Source organism: Miniopterus natalensis, chromosome 1 (genome assembly GCF_054644295.1).
Source record: "Miniopterus natalensis isolate mMinNat1 chromosome 1, mMinNat1.hap1, whole genome shotgun sequence".
Taxonomy (NCBI): domain Eukaryota; kingdom Metazoa; phylum Chordata; class Mammalia; order Chiroptera; family Miniopteridae; genus Miniopterus; species Miniopterus natalensis.
Genome location: NC_142081.1, coordinates 27157113 through 27178059, shown reverse-complemented (window position 1 = coordinate 27178059; position 20947 = coordinate 27157113). Strand labels below are relative to the sequence as shown.

Genomic DNA, 20947 nt, shown 5'->3' with positions numbered 1-20947 from the left:
GAGGCTTGAGTTCAGAAAGCAGACAGCTTTTCTGGTTTCGTAGTCTCTAAAAAGTTACTAATAATTCTCTCCTCCCCCCAAGTGAAATTTAAGTTCTAAGTAGTGATGTCTTAATTGGAGATTTTTTTCAACTGGCAACCGTATTCCAAACCTCTTTGCCTTAACCATTCTGAACTCTATAAGTTCTGTCTTCAGGAGAGTTCCCCCTCCTGAGTTCTTCTTCTCTTACAAACCAGAGTGATAACAGTTGCTTAATAGCAGCTTAAAAAAGAAGACAGTAAATGCAGAAGAAATCTCATGGACTGGGAGCCAAAATTTTTTCTACCTTTGAAGCATGTTTTGTTATAGCAGAACCTATTCATTCATGGTGGATGTTGAGCTTCTCAAGCCCTTTCTATTGAGTTTACTGAAGAGTAATAACTGTAATTGACTAGCTCTAGGGCTAGTATCTCTGTGTTATGTCACATGGAATGATGACAGAATAATGCTTTTTAAATGGGGCTGTTAGGAATTGGCTAGGAGGGAAGAGAGCTTCTATAGAGGTACTTGCATGCAGCTGTGGGAATCCTTCCTTCTAAAGAGCTGTCTGTGCCCCTGGAAGAGAGCTCTTTGTGTACTAACAAGCCTTTTGAGTCTTACCTGCCCTTAGCAAAGAGAAATCACCTTATAAAACAGGATTATCAACAAGAGGAGGTAGTCTTGAAAATTAATGACTATATCAATTACAGTTGAACGGGGCAGTCAGTTGTGTAATGCCCAGGCTACTTTGCACTGATTCTTTACAAATGAATAGTGTTTTTACTTACTTATGTATGACTTATACATATAAAGCATTCTCTTGTTGGAAGGTTGATGTAGTACATTGTTTTTACAACACTAGAGTCTTAAGAGAATGTAGGGCACTATTGATTGATCAAAGGGGCCATACTTAAGTTATTTTTTAAATATATACAATATGAAGTTAACACTAGAGTCTGATCCTAGTCCCTTTATTAGCACTACTGTCTTTGAGAAGTTCACTTAACCTCTGTTAGTCTGTTTCCTCTGTAAAATGAGGGAGTTTAAATAAACCTGTGTTTTCCAAACTCTGAAACTTAAAACAAATTACTAGATATGATTTTAGGTGGCATATGAGATAATTTCAGGCAGTTTCCTGATAAACACAGGATCACAAAATAAATATTGACTCATATAGTTGAGAAGGTTATCCCTTTTTCAGTCTTTCTGATATTGTCAAAGACAAAACCTCAATTTGGTATCAAGATATCTTTAATAGCCAGGCCAGTGTTGTTCAGTTGGCTGATCCCTGGATCGTGCACCAAGAGGTCTCCAGTTCAGTTCCTGGTCCCGGCACATGCCCAGGTTGTGAGCTTGATCCCCAGTAGGGGACGTGCAGGAGGCAGCTGATTGATGTTTCTCTCTCATTGAGGTTTCTATCTTTCCCTCTCCCTTCCTCTCTAAAAACCAATAAAAATATGTATTTTTTTTTAAAAAGATCTTTAATAGTTCTTTAACACTGGATAATTGTTTGAGGGATGGGGGTGGAGGTGGGTGGGGGCAGGCACTGTAAGTCCTTCATTCCTCAAGAGTTTCCATGCAATGGAAATAAATTCCATTTCTTAGAAGGGCAAAGTGCAGAAGTGCTTGTTTGCTCTTTCTGTCTACCTCATTTTTCTTCCGCTTGCCGTAAAAGTAACGTGTTATACAGCTGGTGAGTATGGGCAGAGGGGCACAGCCCTCTCGGGCTTCTCTCATGGTGTAGCCCATTCTCAGAGCACATGTTCCTCCTCCACCACCGTGTAGTAGGTCTTGGTTGACAGACTCTGCTTAGGACTTGCTGGGAACTATTGGGAAACCCATGGGACCGTAAATCAAAAATAAAACAAAAAACAAACAAAAACCCCACATTCTCTAATTCATCCTGTTGGTAATCAGGCTGATACATTTGGATTGCCATTTTATTCCTCTTCTTTTTTTAAAATATATTTTATTGATTTCAGAGCGAGGAAAGGAGAGGGAGAGAGAGAGAAACATCAGCGATCTCGGGAGTCATTGATCGGCTGCCTCCTGCGCAATCCCAGGGGACTGAGCCCACAACCCAGGCCTGTGCCCTGACCGGGAATTGAACCCCAATCTACTGGGTCATAGGTCGATGCTCAACTGCCAAGCCACGCCGGCCGGGCTTATTCCTTTTCTTGTTTCTCGTTTAGGTTTGAACTTAAAAGAGATGTAAGGGGAAAAGCAATTATTACCCCTTAAAACCTCACTAATAATCTCCTTTTTAAATAGAAGCCTGGCTTGAGCTCAGAGCCTTTTAATAAGCAATAGTGTCTATAGAGAATTTAATAACATGGTTTTGTTTTCAGTAAAGTTATATTTGTAGTTATCATCTATAAAATAAATTTGTTTAAATTTTAAAAAGTGAATTTTTGAAACATTAAATAGTACAGATGATACATGGATATTGTAACAATTATAAAAGTGGTACGTAAATGACTAAAATTTAGGAAGCACTGAATAAGATTCTCTCTCAGATCCATCTCCAGTGTAAGTTGTTTTGGATGTATATGCCAGTAGAATATGTGGTAAACTAAGTAAAAGAAGGGACCTTCTAACATAGCACATACTATGTTATTTTTCTTTCATTTTGAAGTATATCATTATTGAGGAAGCTAAACTTTTATACTGTGCCAATATTTTTATTCATAAATATAAATACCCTTTTATTAATATTTTATTAAGCAGTGGATTGATATCTTTTTGATAGTGTGTTTGTTGGTGGTGGTGTTTTATTTTTCTTTCACTGAGGGCAGTCTAGTTCTGGATGAGGTTTTTGAGCAGGAAATCATGGAGACAAGAACTAATCATCACTGTATACTCTGCCTAGTACAGTGTTTAGCACATAGTAGTGTTCAGTAAGTATTTGAATGAATGACTGAATGGACAAAGAATCAGCAAAAATAAACTGAGTTCTCTGTCTTGAGGATATAGGCATAGGATGTAAGGAGATGATACCTGGGGCAGTCAGAGGATAATACTTTCTCTTTTTTGTTTTTTATAAAAAGGAACTTACTTTCTCTCTCTCTCTCCTCTCTCCTCTCTCTCTCTCTCTCTCTCTCTCTCTCTCTCTCTCTCTCTCTCTCTCTCTCTCTCTCTCTCTCTCTCCCCCTCTCCCTCTCCCTCCCTCCCTCCCTTCTTTCCTTCCTTCCTTTCTTCTTCTCTCTCTGATTTGTGTACTACTTATCTCCACATCAGGGAAAGCACCCCAATTCTTTTGGCCTTAGGGATACTATTAGAGTTTAATTGAAAATGTAGCTTACTCTTTCCCCACACACTCTTAATTACAATTTCACATATGATAAAGGTGCCCAACCCTTAACTAGCACCCTAAATGAACTGCCATACTGGTGGAAAGCTTCTTTATTACTTTTTCATGTAACAAATGTCATGTTTTAAGGGCTTTGTGCTAAGAACCCTGAAATGAGAATATTAGCCAGACACTTTAAATTCTTAGTTATACCACTGACTTTCTAATAACTATGCAGTTGATTTGAGTGATTACATTCTCAGATCATGTAATTTATTTTAAAACATTTTACAAATGTGCAGAAAAACAGAATTTGAGGACTGTGTTTCATTCTAGTGAATACATTTTAAATGTATCCTACGTTTAATCTCTACAAGTACATTTTTCTTAAATGGTTTAGTGATTAGCTGTGATTCTAATTCATTATGCGCAATGGCAACATCTTAACTTGAGTTATATGTTCATGTTAATATTTTCTGTTATTGAAAATTTAATTCAGTACCTTTTATGTTTGTGAAATCTCTCTGCCTATTATCTTTGTATCTTCTAGTATTACTATGTGGTCTTGAATATGTAAAGTTTAGGGATGCTGGCTATTACATTTTGGTTCTTCTCACTGCATTATAAAATTTATAGAACAGTAACATTAGTGACATATAGAATTTGGATTCTGAAACTAATCATCATCTACAAAAATTAGCATCTAATCTTTGTTATAACTTTAAATTGTTATCCAGGTAATCACAGATTCTATTATCATCATAATTGAGAATATAATAGGCCTATTTTGGCCAAGGGATAAAAAGACTTTAGAACCATCTAAATATTTTTCTTAAAAAGATATATATGCTTGGCTTATAATCGTAATCTTTAGGTATCTCTAGAGTCATTTGCTCTGTCATGAAAGTAATACAAGAGCCATTTGCTATAATGACAAGCTGCAAGTTTTGAGAACACTTTATACCTAATTAAAAGAACCAACAGCAACAATTTCAAAAACCAGAACTTGGCCTAGCTGGCTGTGTCCGCTGGCAATATGGTTATTCTCTGATTAGATGCTTTGAGTGCTGGATACTGTTCTTACCTGGGATGGAGGTATTGATTTGGCAGCATATTGTGATAGAAAAGAAAAGGCTATGGACTTGAGAGGCACACCAACCCAGCTGTGCACTTGAGTTCTGCCACTTTTGCACTAACACCTTGGACAAGTTACTTCACTTCCTATGTAAAGTGAAAATTATAATGCTTGTCTAGAGTTGCTTTGAAGACAAAGGCACCCAGAGTGAGTTCTTGTTAGATGGTAGTTGTTCGAGCAATGGAGTGCTGTGTGATGATAATGTTTTGATGTTCTTTCAGGTGAAACAAAGGACAGAAATGTCCAGGTGGTAGAGCTCCCCATTGTAGACAGTCTTCATCCCCGCCCTCCCTATTTACCCCTGGCTGTGCCAGAAGACCTTGCAGATCGACTTGTTCGAGTCCATGGTGATCCTGCAGTATGGTGGGTGTCTCAGTTTGTCAAATACTTGATCCGCCCACAACCTTGGCTGGAAAAGGAAATAGAAGAGGCCACCAAGAAGCTTGGCTTCAAACACCCAGTTATTGGGTAAGAATCCGATTTGTTCCTTGTAAAGTGATATGGAGTAGCAGGGATATATATCTTTACAATGTACTGTGAACTTTATACCATATATAGTTTAATTTTCATAGCTCTGCTCGAAAACAGGTTCTGAAGTTCACCTTAGACTACAGGGAGATCATTCTTCCTTCCTTTACTTGGAATGGCTGAGTCATTGTACTTTGTCACCCTTGTTTATTTATTCGACAAATGTTTTAAGCCAGTATTTCTGAAATTAGCTGTCTCCCCTGGGGAAACGAGCGAGATGCTGTTTTATTGGGAGTATTTCGTGTATTATACATGGTCCTGCCTTACCTAACAGGGCCGTAAGATGAAGCTGCCACATTTACACCTTTCTGATTGCGCCTTATTCTTAGGATTCATTAATTGCCACTGGCAATTATTTTGCTTTTTTTGGTGCTCTGTTTCCTTTTATGTCCTGGGAGCTATTTTGAGAATAAGGATATCATTTGTACTGTGAGGTAATGTTAAAATTATTATTTAAAATGATCTCTTGACCCACTTGGGAGTTGCAGTGTACATACGTATTCAGTCTGGTGCTTATGTTAAGGGAGATATCAGGAAATCCTGGGAGCAAGAAATATCTGAAAGAACATTTTTGCTCATAATTACTTTATACATAAAAAGTCATGGAAAAGGAGTTTTCCTGGGTCCTGATGACAGATTTCACACCACAGGAAATGTTATTTGCCTAATGGAAAGAATACTGGACTGAGAGTTGGGTGACTTGGGTAATATTCCTGGCTTTTTCCTATTTCTGGGCCAAGTTACCTAATAATAGTATTGGGCTTTGATTTTTCCATCTGTAAAACAGAGTAGGTAATACTTTCCCTAAAAATGATGATTTGATAATATTAGGATTAAAAGAGGATTTTAGTTCTGTGGGGGAAAATGCACTGTAAAATATTACCACCTTTCAGAGAGACTGATGCTTAAATAATTCCTGAAAATAGACTTGTAGACTAGACTATGGTATTTTGTAACTTACACTGTTTGTGATAAACTATTCATTAATATTAATACATTGCTGATTCATTCACTTACTTGCAAAACACGTATTGAATACCTGCTATTGTGGGGGGACAGAGATTAATTTTTTTCAAATGGCTCCTTCCAACTCATTTTAGCCTGTGAGATAAGAGACTTACATAACTAACATTATATGGGTAGAACATGATAAATACCATGAGAGATGCAGTAAAAGTATTATAAGAGGTCAGGGAAGGGGAAATGTACTTCCATCTGGACCAGGAAAGGCTTCACAGCTGCAGTGTTTGAACAGGATCCTGAAAGCTGGGGAAAGATAACAGTATAGTATTTAAATTACCAAAATACCTTCAACTACATTATCTCATTGATCCTATAACACAATCCTGTGAAGTGGGCAGAGATAATTATTTTACAGGTGAGGAAACTAAGGAAAGCAAATCTCTGCCCAGAGTTCCAGGACCTTCTTAACTTTGGATATTCTGTAGTGTTACATGCCAGAAAGCAACCCTTATTAATTTTCCATGGACCATCCACCGTATGGAGAGTTGGCCAAGTATAGAAAATTGAAATAGTACAGACAAATAAGTTATTTGCACAGTGAGTGTGCTGTAATGAAAGAGTAGTGCACTAGGAATCTGGGGGGCCCATCTAGCGTCCACCACTGGCAAGTTATGTGACTTTGGGCAACTTACTTGCTCATTATGGGCCCTCATTAATTGTCACCCTTTCCTCATTTGTTATAAACAAAACAATAGGTTAGATGGTATTTAAGGTTTCTAACATAAAACTAAAGTTAGATTTTTGTGTCTTCCTATCATTCATTCATTCATTCATTTTGTTTGGTGTAATTGTGAATAAATAAAATCCGAGTCCTTGACCAAAAGAACATATTACCTAATAGTGAAAATCAGTCTGGTGCACAAATAACTTTTACGAAGACTGGGTTGAAGTGCTTTATGTTGTCTTTGCTCACTGAAATGTCTTCCTGAGCATCAGTTTCCTTAACTGTCAGGTGAGTTACATTAAATGTAATGACTTCTACTATCCTTCACAGGTCTAACATTCTGATTTTTCCATGGAGATTTCATTGTGGTCCTTCGTCAGATTATTGATGCAGTCCTAATTTCAGGAGCACTCGGAGAATTGAGACAATTGCTAGTGTAGTTCTCGGTCGCTGTCACTGACGCTTCTTTTCCTTTGATTCTTCTTTCTGTTATATCTCTCCTTTGTTTTCGTTTTTATTTTCATGGCTCCCACCCCTCCTTCTGCCCTTGTGTCTTAGTCTTCATATGTATAGAAGTTACTGACCCCTATTCCGAATGTTAAAGCTAAAGAAAGTACAAGGTGAAATCAGACTATCAAATAGTGTTTCTTCCCATGAACATTTTCACTGAAATCCAGTGGAATTGTTCTTATTTGTCCCTCTTCATCTCTTTGGAGCACAGTGAACAATTCCAATTTCCTGAGAGAAGCAGTGATTAAGAAGGATGTGGGAAGGAAAAGATGATAGAAGTGTTCATATAATAGTATTCATGTCTGGACTATAGTCTGAAATGCAAAGAGGAAAGAATAGCCATGAAGATGCCAGAGTAATGTCAATGAAATCAAACCCCCTCTCCAGATTCATGATAAAAGCTGGCCTTTGCTTGACCCAAAAGGAAACAGGTCTCCCTTTTGCCTTTTCCCACATATGAATAGCGGTGTAGTAATTTGGGGAGAGGAGGGATACAGAAAACACAAATTTTAAGAGAGTTGTAATTTATGAAAACAAGCTATGATTACTATTGTCTTATTTTCATTAATATCACTTTGAAAGCACTAAGATGGGAGGAGAATACTGTAGAAGTTGGTGCTTTCTTTAGTGCAGGATGGTATAAACCTCTGTGTCCCCAATTTTACAATTCTGGAGCTTTTCTTAAATAGGACAGATAAGATAGGTCAGTATCTGCTTGTGTTTGATAGAGTGTGAAAAACAGAGAAAGGAAATTCATTATGCATACAACAAAAGGGCTGGAATGGCTCCACGAACATAAAAATACTAAGAACCCTTAAAAGGTTTGTCTGCTTTGACTGGGCTGCAGGAGTAATGCATGCAAGGCCTGTGGTTTCTTCAGGCAACTTTAAATTCTGCACGGTTCCAGTTACAGAGAGACCAACAGGGTAAAATGAAGAAAAAGAAAACTTGGCACAAAAACGTTTCAAACAGTGTATTTAATGTTCTGTAATAACAACCATGAACCTTGGTATCATTGTTGTCAAAAATCTTAAAAGTTATATCCAGTTTTTTCTGGAAGGCTAATTGGTATTTTGTTGCCTAGTATGGAATATAACTCTCCCAGTTATTCCTGATATGCCAGTTTACTTTCTCTATAAGAAAACATTCTTTAAAGGCTTTACTTATTTTTTTAATTCCCCTTGTACTGTGTTAACATACAAATATATTTAAGTTATGTGTGTTTGAATTTATTAAATATTTAATTTTTTAATGGCCAAAAAATAAAAGAAAAATTTGTTTAAAATGTTCATAATGGCCCATCTGGGCATGGCTCAGTGGTTGAGCGTCAGTGTAGGATCCAGGAGATCAATGTTTGATTCCTAGTCAGGGCACATGCCTGGGTTGTGGGCTCGATCCCCAGTGAGGGACATGTAGGAGGCAGCCAATCAATGACTCTCTCATCATTGATGTTTCTATCTCTCTCCCTCTCCCTTCTTCCCTTTGAAATCAATAATATATATATGTTCATAATGCCACCATGAATAGGGCTGTAAAGTTGAGTACCCTAAGAACACCCAGTGGATTGGAACATTATCAGCAGAATCTGATTTTGTCCCTCTGTCCCTCAGAGTCCACGTCAGACGCACAGACAAAGTGGGAACAGAAGCTGCCTTCCATCCCATTGAGGAGTACATGGTGCATGTTGAAGAACATTTCCAGCTTCTTGCTCGCAGGATGCAAGTGGATAAAAAAAGAGTATATTTGGCCACAGATGACCCTTCATTATTAAAGGAGGCAAAAACAAAGTAAGTTAGATGAAATAGTGATTCTAGAGTGGGAGTGGGACTCTTTTCAGTTGAAAGGAATCCTTAATTCCCATGACTTGTGATTCTTGTTATAATATTATTACTGACTATTGGGGGTTTTTAATTCAAGCAACTGTGTACTTGTGTAATGTTAATATCATCAGAGCAATTGTGAGGTGCCAGCAAAGTATACATTTCATTCTGAAGCCTTGTTTCTTGGCCTGTAGCAGCTGTCATCTCTCTCTGTACTCATATGACCCCTTTGTGTGCTTAGAAGAGACAGCAAACTTTCTGGTGTCTCTCTTCTTGTAAAGGCACTAATTCCATTGTGAGAACCCCACCCTCATGCCCTTATTTAACCTGATTACCTCTCAAAGGCCCTATCTCCAAATACCATCACACTGAGGGGTTAGGGCTTAAACACAAATTCTGGGGGGACACAAACATTCAGTCCATCACAGTACCCAACTATACAGGACTGTTAGCAATAAAACACACAGGTTCTTGCCCTTTTGCTCTCATATCTTCACTAACAATTACAGGCAACTGAAAACATATGTAAGATATAAATTTTCATCTTATAAAAATTTCTGGAATTTGGAAGTTACATTAAAGAAACGTAAAGAATCAAAAGATAAGTTTTGTAAGTAGGAGAAGGACTACTAGTATGTATTGAAGAGTAACCATCATTTCTTGAACCTGCCTATATTTTAGGCACTGTGCTAAGCGCTGGGTATCCGTGATAAACAAGGCACTCTCTGCTCTCAAGGAATTTCCAGTCTAGTGGGGGAACAGACAATCACTACAGAATGAGTAATGCTTTTATAGAATTAACATCAGGTGTTATGAAAACACATAAAGCGCTGATCCTAATTGGGAACTTATCATAGGATCTGGATGAACTTACAGTTGGCCTTTATTGACTACCGATAAATAAGGGATATATTAAATATATGTGAAAGTGGGGAATGGGGGAGAAGAAAACTAGTTTTAGCTCTGCTCAGATACCATCTATTCCAGAAATCAGCCTTGAATGCTTGACTGAGTGTCCTTCCTCTGTTCATTCCTGTCAGTGTTAGCACTTGCTTAGTTCTGTCTCCCTCACTGGATTATAAGCATCTAGTCACAGTGCCCAGCTCTAGTAACTGGTGCCCAGGAAATACTGAATTATGTTTACTTTAGTCAGAAAGCATTTTATTAATCATTGAAGCTATTTGACTATTTAATTAATTTATTTCTTGGTCCCTTTTATATATCACAGATGGGAGTTGGAAAGAAGAACAAATTTAGAATGAGGACTATAATGCAGGTGTTTCTCCAAATCATTGGATAATAATTTAAATCTTATGTCTACCTCCTAAGAATTAAAGTTAATCTGATATAAAATGCTTTTTTCTTAAATTTCTATTGACTATACACACACACACACACTTAAAAACAAGAACCAAGAAATTCACCAGCCAAGTATAAGCCAACTTATCTAGTTGTGTAATTCTTAAATAAGAGGGATTAAATGAACGTTTGGGCACAAAACACAATAAAAAATTTTCACAAGTACTTTTCCAGTTTGATAACTAGACCTATTTATTAGAGAGAGGTAGAAATTGTTCACCATGCTCCTTCATTTAAAAATACCAGACTGAGTTTGTAACTTGGTTGAAAAAATACTAAAGTAATTAATTTTATCTACTCTTTTATTTGTTCTTGAATGCATTACACGCTTTTTTTTCTTTCTTCGTTTTTTTATTAACAAAATAATTCATGCTCATTAGAAAATATGGAAGTTGGTAAGTATACCAGCAGGGACAAAGTAATGCCCATAATCCCATTACTCGGTGGCAATAACTGTTTAAATTTTGACATTTTTTTCTTCAGTCACTACACATTTTAGTAATTTATCATATTCTATGTAATTTGAACTTTTTTTTTATTAATACAGCAATAGATCCATTTTCCCAGGTCACTAAAAAAACCATTATAAACACCTTTTTTAATAACTCCATAGCCACTGTGTGGATACTCCATTGCTTACTTGACCATTCTCCTAATATTGAATAGTTAGGTTATTACAGTTTTTTAATCTTATAAATAATGCTATGATATGTGCCTAAAATTATCCCCACTATGTCCTTAAGCTGTATTTCTGAACTTGGAAGGATTTAGATAAAAGTACCTGAGGTTCTCACAGCTTTGATCCATAACACAGCATTGTATTTTTATACCGAGCAACCCTTGTAGTACAGTTGGTAGCCCTTGGATTATGGGAATAGTAAAACTTGAATATCCTTTTTGTCGTCAGCAGCTAGTAAAAGTCCAGGCAGCAGTTACCTTCATATTCTATTATAAATGTAGTAGCCTTTTATGCATATTTTTCCTCTTTGAAAATCCTTTACTTTTAATTTTCTGAGTCATAAAGAGGGTATCTCCCTCTATCTGGAGATAGACTTCAGAAAAGAAAATTTGATGTTAGTTTATAACTTCAAGGTAGTCCTGTGCGGGTGATGTAAAAATAAAATTTTATGATGTAGAAGAAGAAAAAAATACGTTTTATCATTACCAACCTCTGCAACTTTACAGTGGAAGAATTGCTTTGCTGACATACTTGTGTACAAAAGACAAAAAAGAAACATGTTTGTACGGAAAGTTCCATGCTCATTATTGGAGGTGTAAACTCTCCCTCTCCCATAATTCACCTTGTTTCTTTGTTTTTTTTCCCCACTCTCAGTACCCTTCATCAAGTGGTCTTTTGCATATAGAGATAAGGCCTGAGGAACCTTGGGCGCCCTTTTGGTTTGGTTCCAGGGAGAGGTCTTTAAGTTAAGAGTGGCAATAATGTTAGGGTCCCTTCTCAGTAAACGGATTGCTTTTTTCTTTGTTTAACTGAGCTGAGCATCCAAACCATGATGGCAAAATTAGTCTTTATTCAAGGATAAAACCTTTGCTGGTGTGTTTTAGCAATTCCCCCTCTCCTCCACCCTCCAGCCTTTTCATATTTATTTATTGCTGTTTCTGCCCCATGCCTGGGTGTGCAGCTTTGCAGAAATCACATTAAAAGTCTTTTTGGTTGTTTTCTTCTTAGAACAAATGTGACATCTCCTTCATCTCCCTGTTTCAGAGCTGAAGAGGGCAAAATGTCAAAAATAATGAGGCCAAATGGATCTGAACACTGACCACCAGTCTGAAACAGTGCTCAGAGACTTTACATTCACAGTCGTTATTAGAGGCAATGAGAGAAAGCTCCGTGGTGGCTGTGAAATGAAGAGAAATCCGAAGCAGCTGTTAGGGGATTAGGAAAAAGTCCCAGACATAGATGGCACTCACTTGTTCATGTATTTATTCACATAGCATTGTGTGGAATGCTAGATGCTGTGATGCAAAGAAGAATTAGGCTTAGTCCCAGTTTGGGGGGAGTACTGTGGAGATAGACACATAAACTGATGGGTAATGTTTCAGGGTTTATAAATAGGAACTATTATTCTTTCAACAAATACCTACTAATCCTCTGTTACATCCCAGATTCTCTTATAGGTGATGAGAATTATAGAGTGAAAAAAACACATAGATGAAATGCCTCTCTTCAGTTGGGGATGATGGGGGAGGGAAATGAATGGGCGCAGGCAGTAAATAAACAGTAAATACATATTATGTCAAATGATAATAAGAGCCATGAAAAAAAATTAAGCAGGTAAAAGGGATACAAATTGCCAAAGTGCTTACTGATAAGGCTATATCTGAGCAGAGATCTAAAGGAAGGATTGAAACCAGATGGAAGTCTGGGGGAAAGTGTTTAACAGTCACAAGCAATATTTACTAAGCATTTACTTCATGTCAGATACTCTTCTGAGTACTTCACATTGCTTAATGTGTTTATTTAATGCTTATAAAATTATATAAAGTAGGTACAATTATTTCCTTTTCATGTAACTTCCCATCGTTTGCATTTTAACTCTGAAGATCTACCTCATTCACTGAGAAAATTTATTCTCTCTCTACTAGAGTATAATTACACCTCTAATTCAGAGTAGAATCATTTGAACATGTGGTAGAGTTTTAAAGACATCCTGTTTTAATAGTTTTAAATATCCTATCTCAAGACTACCAAAATGTTACTTGCATGGACATCTACAGGAAATTTGCCTTCATAAATGTATTAGAATGGTTTTGCATTACCGTTAATTATTAAGATAGTGCTTCAAGGATGGTGGTTAGGGGACAAGCCTGAATTATTGCAAATTCTGAGTCAAAATTTTAAATGAAGTTTAATCATGATATTTATATTCTAAAGGAAAAGCTCAGTGACCAAATATGAAAGCAGCTTGCAAAACCTCTTAGAGGTCACTCAATACAAAGAAAATAGGAGCCTTCTGTTTTCAACTCTTTCATGGATTGAGAAGGGACATTTTGATGTATCGGTGTGTATTTTATGTGGCATTCCAATGACATTTAACATTCAGGCACTCCAGAGTGGTTTCTTTCCCACTGTGGATTCAAAGATACTTTGTTGACTACTCTCTTGAATGTCATAATTTTAAAGTTCTCTTTACTGTTAGAAAGATAAGAACTCTTGGTCAAAGGAGCAGGTCTGCCTCCTGCTGATAGGATACTACTTCCTGATAGAAGACTGATTTCATTGACTATGTATAAATTTATTTCTTTTTCAGATACCCCAGTTATGAATTTATTAGTGATAATTCTATCTCTTGGTCAGCTGGGCTACACAATCGATACACAGAAAATTCACTTCGGGGTGTGATTCTGGATATACACTTTCTCTCCCAGGCAGACTTCCTAGTGTGTACTTTTTCATCCCAGGTAAGTGATAGTAGGGTATTTTTAAGAGGCCAGTACTTTTTTGTCAAATTGGGGTCAGGAAGTTCTTGGTTTTTTTGTGAGGGTTTTTAATGTTATCATAGTTCAGGTACAGTTTTCCTAATATTTGGGAATGATCCCTTTTGTGAAAGTATGAGAAAATTCCCCCCCAAAATAGCTATTTAGGTGCACTGAATATTTAGTTGTTTGCAAGCAATGGTTGAATACATCTCCACTGAAGCCAGCTACTGGGGTTGTTTAAAGTGCTCGAGTTGTTCACGGCATTTAGCAGAAACACAAGTAATTAAGCTTGCTTAATACTTTTTGACTTTGCACACAGTCAATATTTAACCAGAATCCATCCATTTCTACACATCGGTGCACTGATACTGAGAGACTTAAATGCTCAGTACTGTGCCTCACTTGAGTGCTTTGTAGAAAATAAGAAAGAGTAAGTGTAATTCCTCTCCAAGTCCAATACGTATCTACCAAGCAGAAAACTTCATTAATTTAATACCGTATTACAATCGTTCTTTGAGTTTAATTGTTGCAGATAATTATGTTATTGGTTAGGTGTATGTGTTTTTATGAGTGGTCCAAGCAGTCTTTTATTTCCCAATGGAATATCAGCATAACAATATTTATTGTGAATTTTATTATGCGCTTTCATTTATGTGCATATTATTGGCTATTTCATTCAAAATCCGCTAAATTACTCTTTGTGCTCAGAATTATACTAGGTGTAGTGGGGATTTCAAAAGAGATGAAGATACAGATCTTACCCTGGTCCAGAATCTAGTAAGCAAAATACTCACATGAAATTACTACCAAAAAATATAAATCATGCAAGAATAATATATGCCTAAAAACTTAAAAGAAGTTGAGAAAAGAAAATGTGAAGAAAGTCACATCATTTTCATGAGAATAGACTTCAGAGAGTATAAAGAAATGGACTGTTTTCCATCATGTGACAATGCATATTGTCACAGTGGGATGGTGATAGGATTCTTGGAAAGATACCTACCCCAGCAAAGGCTGTATGAGCTTCTTCAGTATGGAGTAAGAGTACAACTTACTACCCAAAAAGCCAGCTACACAGTACAGGCGTCACACAGGCAGCAATCCTGGTCAGAAGAGAAAACTTCCTCAGCCTTCAAGATCCCGCAAAGGCATCCACTGCTGATGTGTCTCCCTAATTAGGGTCACAATCTTGTCTTTCAGGAGCTCTCTTTTCCATTCTCAAGGATGGGGGGGAAGGGTTATAACTACTTGGTCTCTCTCAACTGTTTTGACAGTCTGGCTACATGTCTACTGGGTCAACAGGTACAAATGACTAGTAACAACCTCCCCACATTCTTGAATGCCTTTTGTTAGAATGAGTGAATCAAGAGTCACTTTCCCACATGTACCACCTCCTCTGTGGGCTTAGACTGGGGACCTAAGGTTTGTTCCTGTAGTCGAGGGTTTCTCAGCCTGGGCTCCATTGGCATTTGGGGCCACATAAATTGTTGTGAGACACTGTCCTTTGCATTGTAGGATACTTAACAGCATCCCTGGCCAGTAGCACCCCCACCTTAAGTTGTGACAATCGAAAATGTCTCCAGTTAATACAGTCATATCTGTATTTTATCCTTTGTTAGGATTTTTGTTCTTACCCATTACTGTGTACTTAGTGGTGTTCTAAAAATGATATAATGCCATGTCAAAAGAGAATGAAATAAAACATACAAGATGCGACCAGCCACTGCTTTGCAAACTAAAGGGTTTGTCCCTCTCAGTCATGCTACCTGTCAAACCTGAGTATTGATCAGGTGAAAGCCCTCATTTGCCTGCCACATGATTTGGATTGGTAAAGCCCAGAGAGGAAGCCTCGGGTGATTAAATGCCAACATCAACATTATAGTAATCTTTGTAGCTTTTTGCAGTAAATTGTCCCATGGTTAATATAAAGAAAACAATGTAATTACTCAGTGTTATATATGGATCTTAAGTATTAAATATCCCCTGTGGACTTGCATCTCCACTGCTGGGCTGATATTATGCATGGAGCAGTATTCATTCAACAGATACTTATTGAGTGCCCACTATGTGGCAGGCACTGCTCTAGGTACTTATCCTAAGGCAATTTAGTGTGTGGTTGAGAGCCAGAGAGAATACTAATTGTAGCTCTGCCAATTACTAGCTCCTTTTTTATTTGCTTTGCCTTTTTTTTTTTTTTTTTTTTACGTTTCGGAAATTTACTTAACCTTTCTGTGGCATAGTTTCTTCAACTGTAAAATGTGAATAATAATAGTAGCCACCTCATAGGGTTCTTGTGAGTTTCTGAGTTGATACAGTTGCACGCAAGCACACTATTAAACAGCACCTGGACCATAATCAGTGCTCATTAAGCTCAGCTGCTATCATTATCACCATTATGAGAAGAACAAAGGACCTTATCAGTGTCTGAAATTTCTGTCATTCGTTACTGCTTTGGCTTAAGAAAGTACATGTGTCATACAGCAGACTAACAACACATCAGCAACTATTGATACCAAAACATAAACTGATAATTAGGATTATTTCCCCAAAAGAAGGTTTCTAGGGTGTGGGACTGAGGGTAATGTTGTTTCTATGAGAGTGAGATATTTAATAGTGGAGAGAAGGAAATACATTAGGGTTCATCTCCAGTGGGCGTTGTGGTCATCCCAAGGGCAGTCAATACAGGGTCATGCATTTCTGGCTAGAGATGATTGAAGAGCGTGTGGACAGGCCCTGAAAAGAAGACTCTCAGGCTTGCCCAAGGCTGGCCGTGGCCTTATGTTTTATCTTTCTGGTTTTGCAATCTGAACACACAGAACGGAGTCTATAAGAGAAAATATGCTTAGCAGCAAACAAGCATATACAGACAGCCTGTGTTCAGAACCTGAATCTACCACTTAATAATAGTGTAACCTTGGGCAAATTTCTTAATTGACCTTTGACATCTGTAAAATGAACATTATAGAATTGTATAGGGCTTCTGAGGGGATTAAATTAGATAATACCTAAAAACAATATCTGACAGCAAAAACTAATTAAATATTAGCCTCTGTCATTGTTATTGTAACTTTGCTACTATTAGAGCTGCTTTGTTTTAATTATTTAACTTCTTCCTTTCCAGAGTCTCCATTTGATTCTGCCTGCCCTGTGTGGGCCTTTGGCTGAATTTAAAGTTCAAGTTCCAAATCTTTTTGAGCTTATTTTATTGTAGTCTCAGTATTCTACCAGTATTCTCAATTGTACCATGACATTCCCAATATGAAATGAGTTTGTTGCTGAAGTAACAGACTCCAATGCAAAGTCATTGTCTTGGTTCTGTGTCTACTTCTATGTCTGTTGGTATAGGGACAATAAAACACCATTAACTGAGATAACCACAACTGGAGATTTAGGAAAATTTGACCTGCATTGAGTTCTCTGTTCACAGAGTATATTGGAAGGATAGTATTAGCAAAATGATAGTATTTCTTTTCTTTCTTCACCTATTCTTAGAAGAGTTTCTGGGACCTATTTGTGCTGTAATAAATGTATTTATTAATTGCTTAAAATGTTATACCTCCATGAAGATGGTTATAATTTAACTTAATCACCAAGCATTAAGCTCAAGGAATGAAGCTCAGGTTGTGGAATTTCAGCTGCCACCCATCCAGTGGGTATGGTAGATATCCTTTGGACAGAGGAATCTTTTAAGTAGCCTTAAATGCATCAGGTAGATGCATCTTCCCCAAAGGCTAGTCCATCTTATTTCAGTCCTAGAATGCTACTATCTACACAGCACACTTAACACTCTTTAGAATAGAAATGGTAGGCATGTTTTAGCTCACTTGCCAGTTCTAATTGATTGTCAGTAATTACATGAACTTCATGAGAGGAGTCCTGAGACAAAGTCCAAATTAGCAGAGTATGTGGTTAATTAACGCTGAATGAAGGAAAGGGAGCAGCAGTTTTGTAAAGTGTTTATAATCCTAATCTAAACCTTAAATTCTTCAAGGGCACAAACTATGTCTTACTCGTTTTTGTACCACCAGTGCCCAGCATGGAGTATGGTGTGGCTCTTAATAAATGTTTATTAAAATTAACTGATTCATATTCTTAAAGTACTTTGTGCTATATATTTTTTTCTCCCAGAGACCTTAACTGTAATAATCTTTTATGTTGAAGATACAAGCACAGAGATGAAGAGTGATGTGTGCTATACCATCACCTGAGAGCAAATGGACTGAAAACTTGTGACTAGAATCTACTATGTCTCATCCTCTCTGTTCTAGTCCTAGTCTAATTCTGGTCTCTTTGGCCACAGGCTTTCAGATTGCTCTGAGGGGGATCTTACATATACTAACAATTTTTTTCATTCCTTCCCAAGGTCTGTCGAGTCGCTTATGAAATCATGCAAACGTTACATCCTGATGCCTCTGCAAACTTCCATTCTTTGGATGACATCTACTATTTTGGGGGCCAAAATGCCCACAACCAGGTTGCCATTTATCCTCACCAACCTCGAACTGCAGATGAAATTCCCATGGAACCTGGAGATATCATTGGTGTGGCTGGCAATCACTGGGATGGCTATTCTAAAGGCGTCAACAGGAAACTGGGGAGGACGGGCCTCTATCCCTCCTACAAAGTCCGAGAGAAGATAGAAACAGTCAAGTACCCTACATATCCTGAGGCCGAGGAATAAAGCTGAAGATGCAGAAGGACAACCAAACTCAGTTCCAGCCGTTTGAGCCAAACAGTGGGTGAAGAAGTCCCTGACCTAACAACACACGGTTAAATGAGTAGACACCCTCAGCACCAGGAGCAGCTGAGAACTGACAGATGCTTTGTTGGTGGAATTGCTCTTTAACAAGGGCTACAATGCCCAGAACCCCTGCACAGTCCACTGTACTCACATATAACATGCAAAGATGTTGTTTTCTACTTTGCCCTTTCTTTCAAGATTATGTCTCCATGAGAAAAACACTGCCACATTGAGTAATTTAAGTGACACAGACATTTGTGTGAGACTTCAAACATGGTGCCTATCTCTGAGAGACCTGTGGCCTAAGGGGAAGACTTGAACAGCTCCCTATGTGGGGAGGTGGGTTCTTAGCCAGTGGTGCTATTGTAACCACTGAATTCACTCCAGTCAGCAGATTCAGAATGAGAATGGATGTTCTTGTCTGGAATTTTTTTTAAGTAATTGCCTAAGTCCATTTACTTCACCTTTAATAATGAAGGAAAATACATCAAAATAAAATATCCCCACTCCATCAGGAACTTTTATAAAACAATGCCATGAACAGATTCTTTAGTACTCCGTGTTTCTGGACATTCTCTTTGATAACAAAAAATAAATTTTAAAAAGAGGAATTTTGTAAAGTGTCTAGACTTTTACATCATTGGATGATGTGATGGTCTGCTTTATAGTGGAAAAACTATGATAGAAATAGGAGTCTTATAGTTATTCTGCCTTTTTTTTTCTGTTGCTGATCGGGTAATCAGGTTTTAGTTCAGAGTTATTGCTCCCTTTTAACACTGAAAACAATATAGTTGGTGCACATTGCAGGGTTACTAAGAGCACTCTTTGGGAGCTTTTATTCTCTTATTTTGGACATTGTTTATTTGTTTGCTTTGAATTAAATAATCCTACTCCTTGCCCTCAGAGGAACTGTCACCTCCATTTCCAAAACTAGTAACTTCAGGCTTATTGGTAACCTTCCTTACTGTAGCTGTTGTCACTTTTAGTGAGTTGTGTCCTTTGTTTTTTCCAGGAACGAATTTGTGACCTTTTCTATCATATCCTGCTTTTGAGAGTACCAGGAATCTTTGGGGTTGGGAAACTGACTTTGTTTCTAAAATACAAGTTCACAGGATGTAGAATTCCATGAACAAAGGAGAGAAGAACCAGTGCAAGACCCAAAATGGACTTGGGTTGTCTCTTCCAAATACTTCCTTTTAGTAATTCCACGTTAGTGTCACTTCAGAAGACAGGGCTTTGATGCTCTCCAAGCTCTCTCTCTGAACATCACTTTCCTCCTTATAAAAATACTTCCTTTTTTCTGTAGGCTGCCTCCTTTAGATGCCTGGCAAGAGTATTTCATAGCATGTGTTCTGCCTTTTGAAAGAAAGAAAAAATTGACCCATGTAAGAACTAATAGCAGGACTGGTGTTGAATATCAGGAATCCCAGACAGAAAAGCTCTGTCCTTTACCTCCTCACCAAGTGAAAATATCTCTACACAAAATCTCTCCCTCCATACTTCTCTGAATTCTTTCTCCCTCTCCAGTCAAGTCTTCTGAAGAGCAAAAACGACCTATCGTGCCAGTAAGCAATTTTCAATTTAGTTTTGATACAAATAAAAGTCATTTGAAACAAAAAATCTCCAACTGAGCAGAAGTACTTTTGAATATGAGTTATTTTCTAATTAGCATCTCACTTTTCATCAGAACATCAGTAACGATGGGTTACTGATAATAACTGCTTCATATTTGTCTGTAGCATTCCTGTTTTTATTCATTTTACACATGCTTTTCTTTACTTCATTGAACATACTTGTAATAACTATTTTGAAAAATTCTTTGCTGCTAAATCCAGCATATAAATCATCTTAAATCTGGGCTCTACTGTTTGTCTTTTCTCTAGAAAAAGAGTCATGTTTTCTGGTTTTTCAAATGTTGAATAATTTTAGATTGTATCCTGAATGTTGTAAATGATTATGTTGTGCATTCTGTTATATTTCTCTGAAGAGTACTGATTTTTTTTTTTCCATGTGTTAGCAGGCATTTACCTTCATGGGACTCAGACTGTAAACTGTGTGTTGGGCAGCAGCTCAAATCTCAATTCAATTCTTTTATCTTTAGCTGGAGTTATGTCCCATGTATGTATGGTTCAGGGGTTGGCCAGAGATGTAGGTAGAGTTTATGCACAGAATTTGGGGCTCTCTTTCTTTGGCTCTCTTCTAAGATTTCTCCCCTCACGTTCCAGAAGCTGTGGTTGCTCTGATTCTTCAACCAGCCTATCAGCCTAAAAGCCATAAAAATGGGAACTCACCTTGTGCCACTTTCTTCTTCCAAGCTTAAACCTTTCTCCAGAATTCGCCTGCTTTTGTGTTTAGTGACCAATTCCTTCAGGTAGTTTTTTGTATTTTGTCAAGAGTTTATAGTTGCTACCCATTAGGAGAT

At 37.4% G+C, this 20947-nt stretch overlaps 1 protein-coding gene across 4 annotated transcripts in view; it reads left to right on the top strand.

Annotated features, from left to right (window-relative positions):
* Positions 1-19136, top strand: part of FUT8 (fucosyltransferase 8) — a 180740-nt gene extending 161604 nt beyond the window's left edge. For all 4 annotated transcript variants that reach the window (XM_016223827.2, XM_016223829.2, XM_016223826.2 and 1 more), the window contains 4 exons: positions 4664-4910; positions 8778-8954; positions 13616-13766; positions 18148-19136. In XM_016223827.2, the coding sequence (XP_016079313.1) occupies positions 4664-4910; positions 8778-8954; positions 13616-13766; positions 18148-18465 (893 nt within the window). In that variant the 3' untranslated portion in view covers positions 18466-19136. The remainder of the gene's footprint in view (positions 1-4663; positions 4911-8777; positions 8955-13615; positions 13767-18147) is intronic.
* Positions 19137-20947: the final 1811 nt, after the last annotated feature.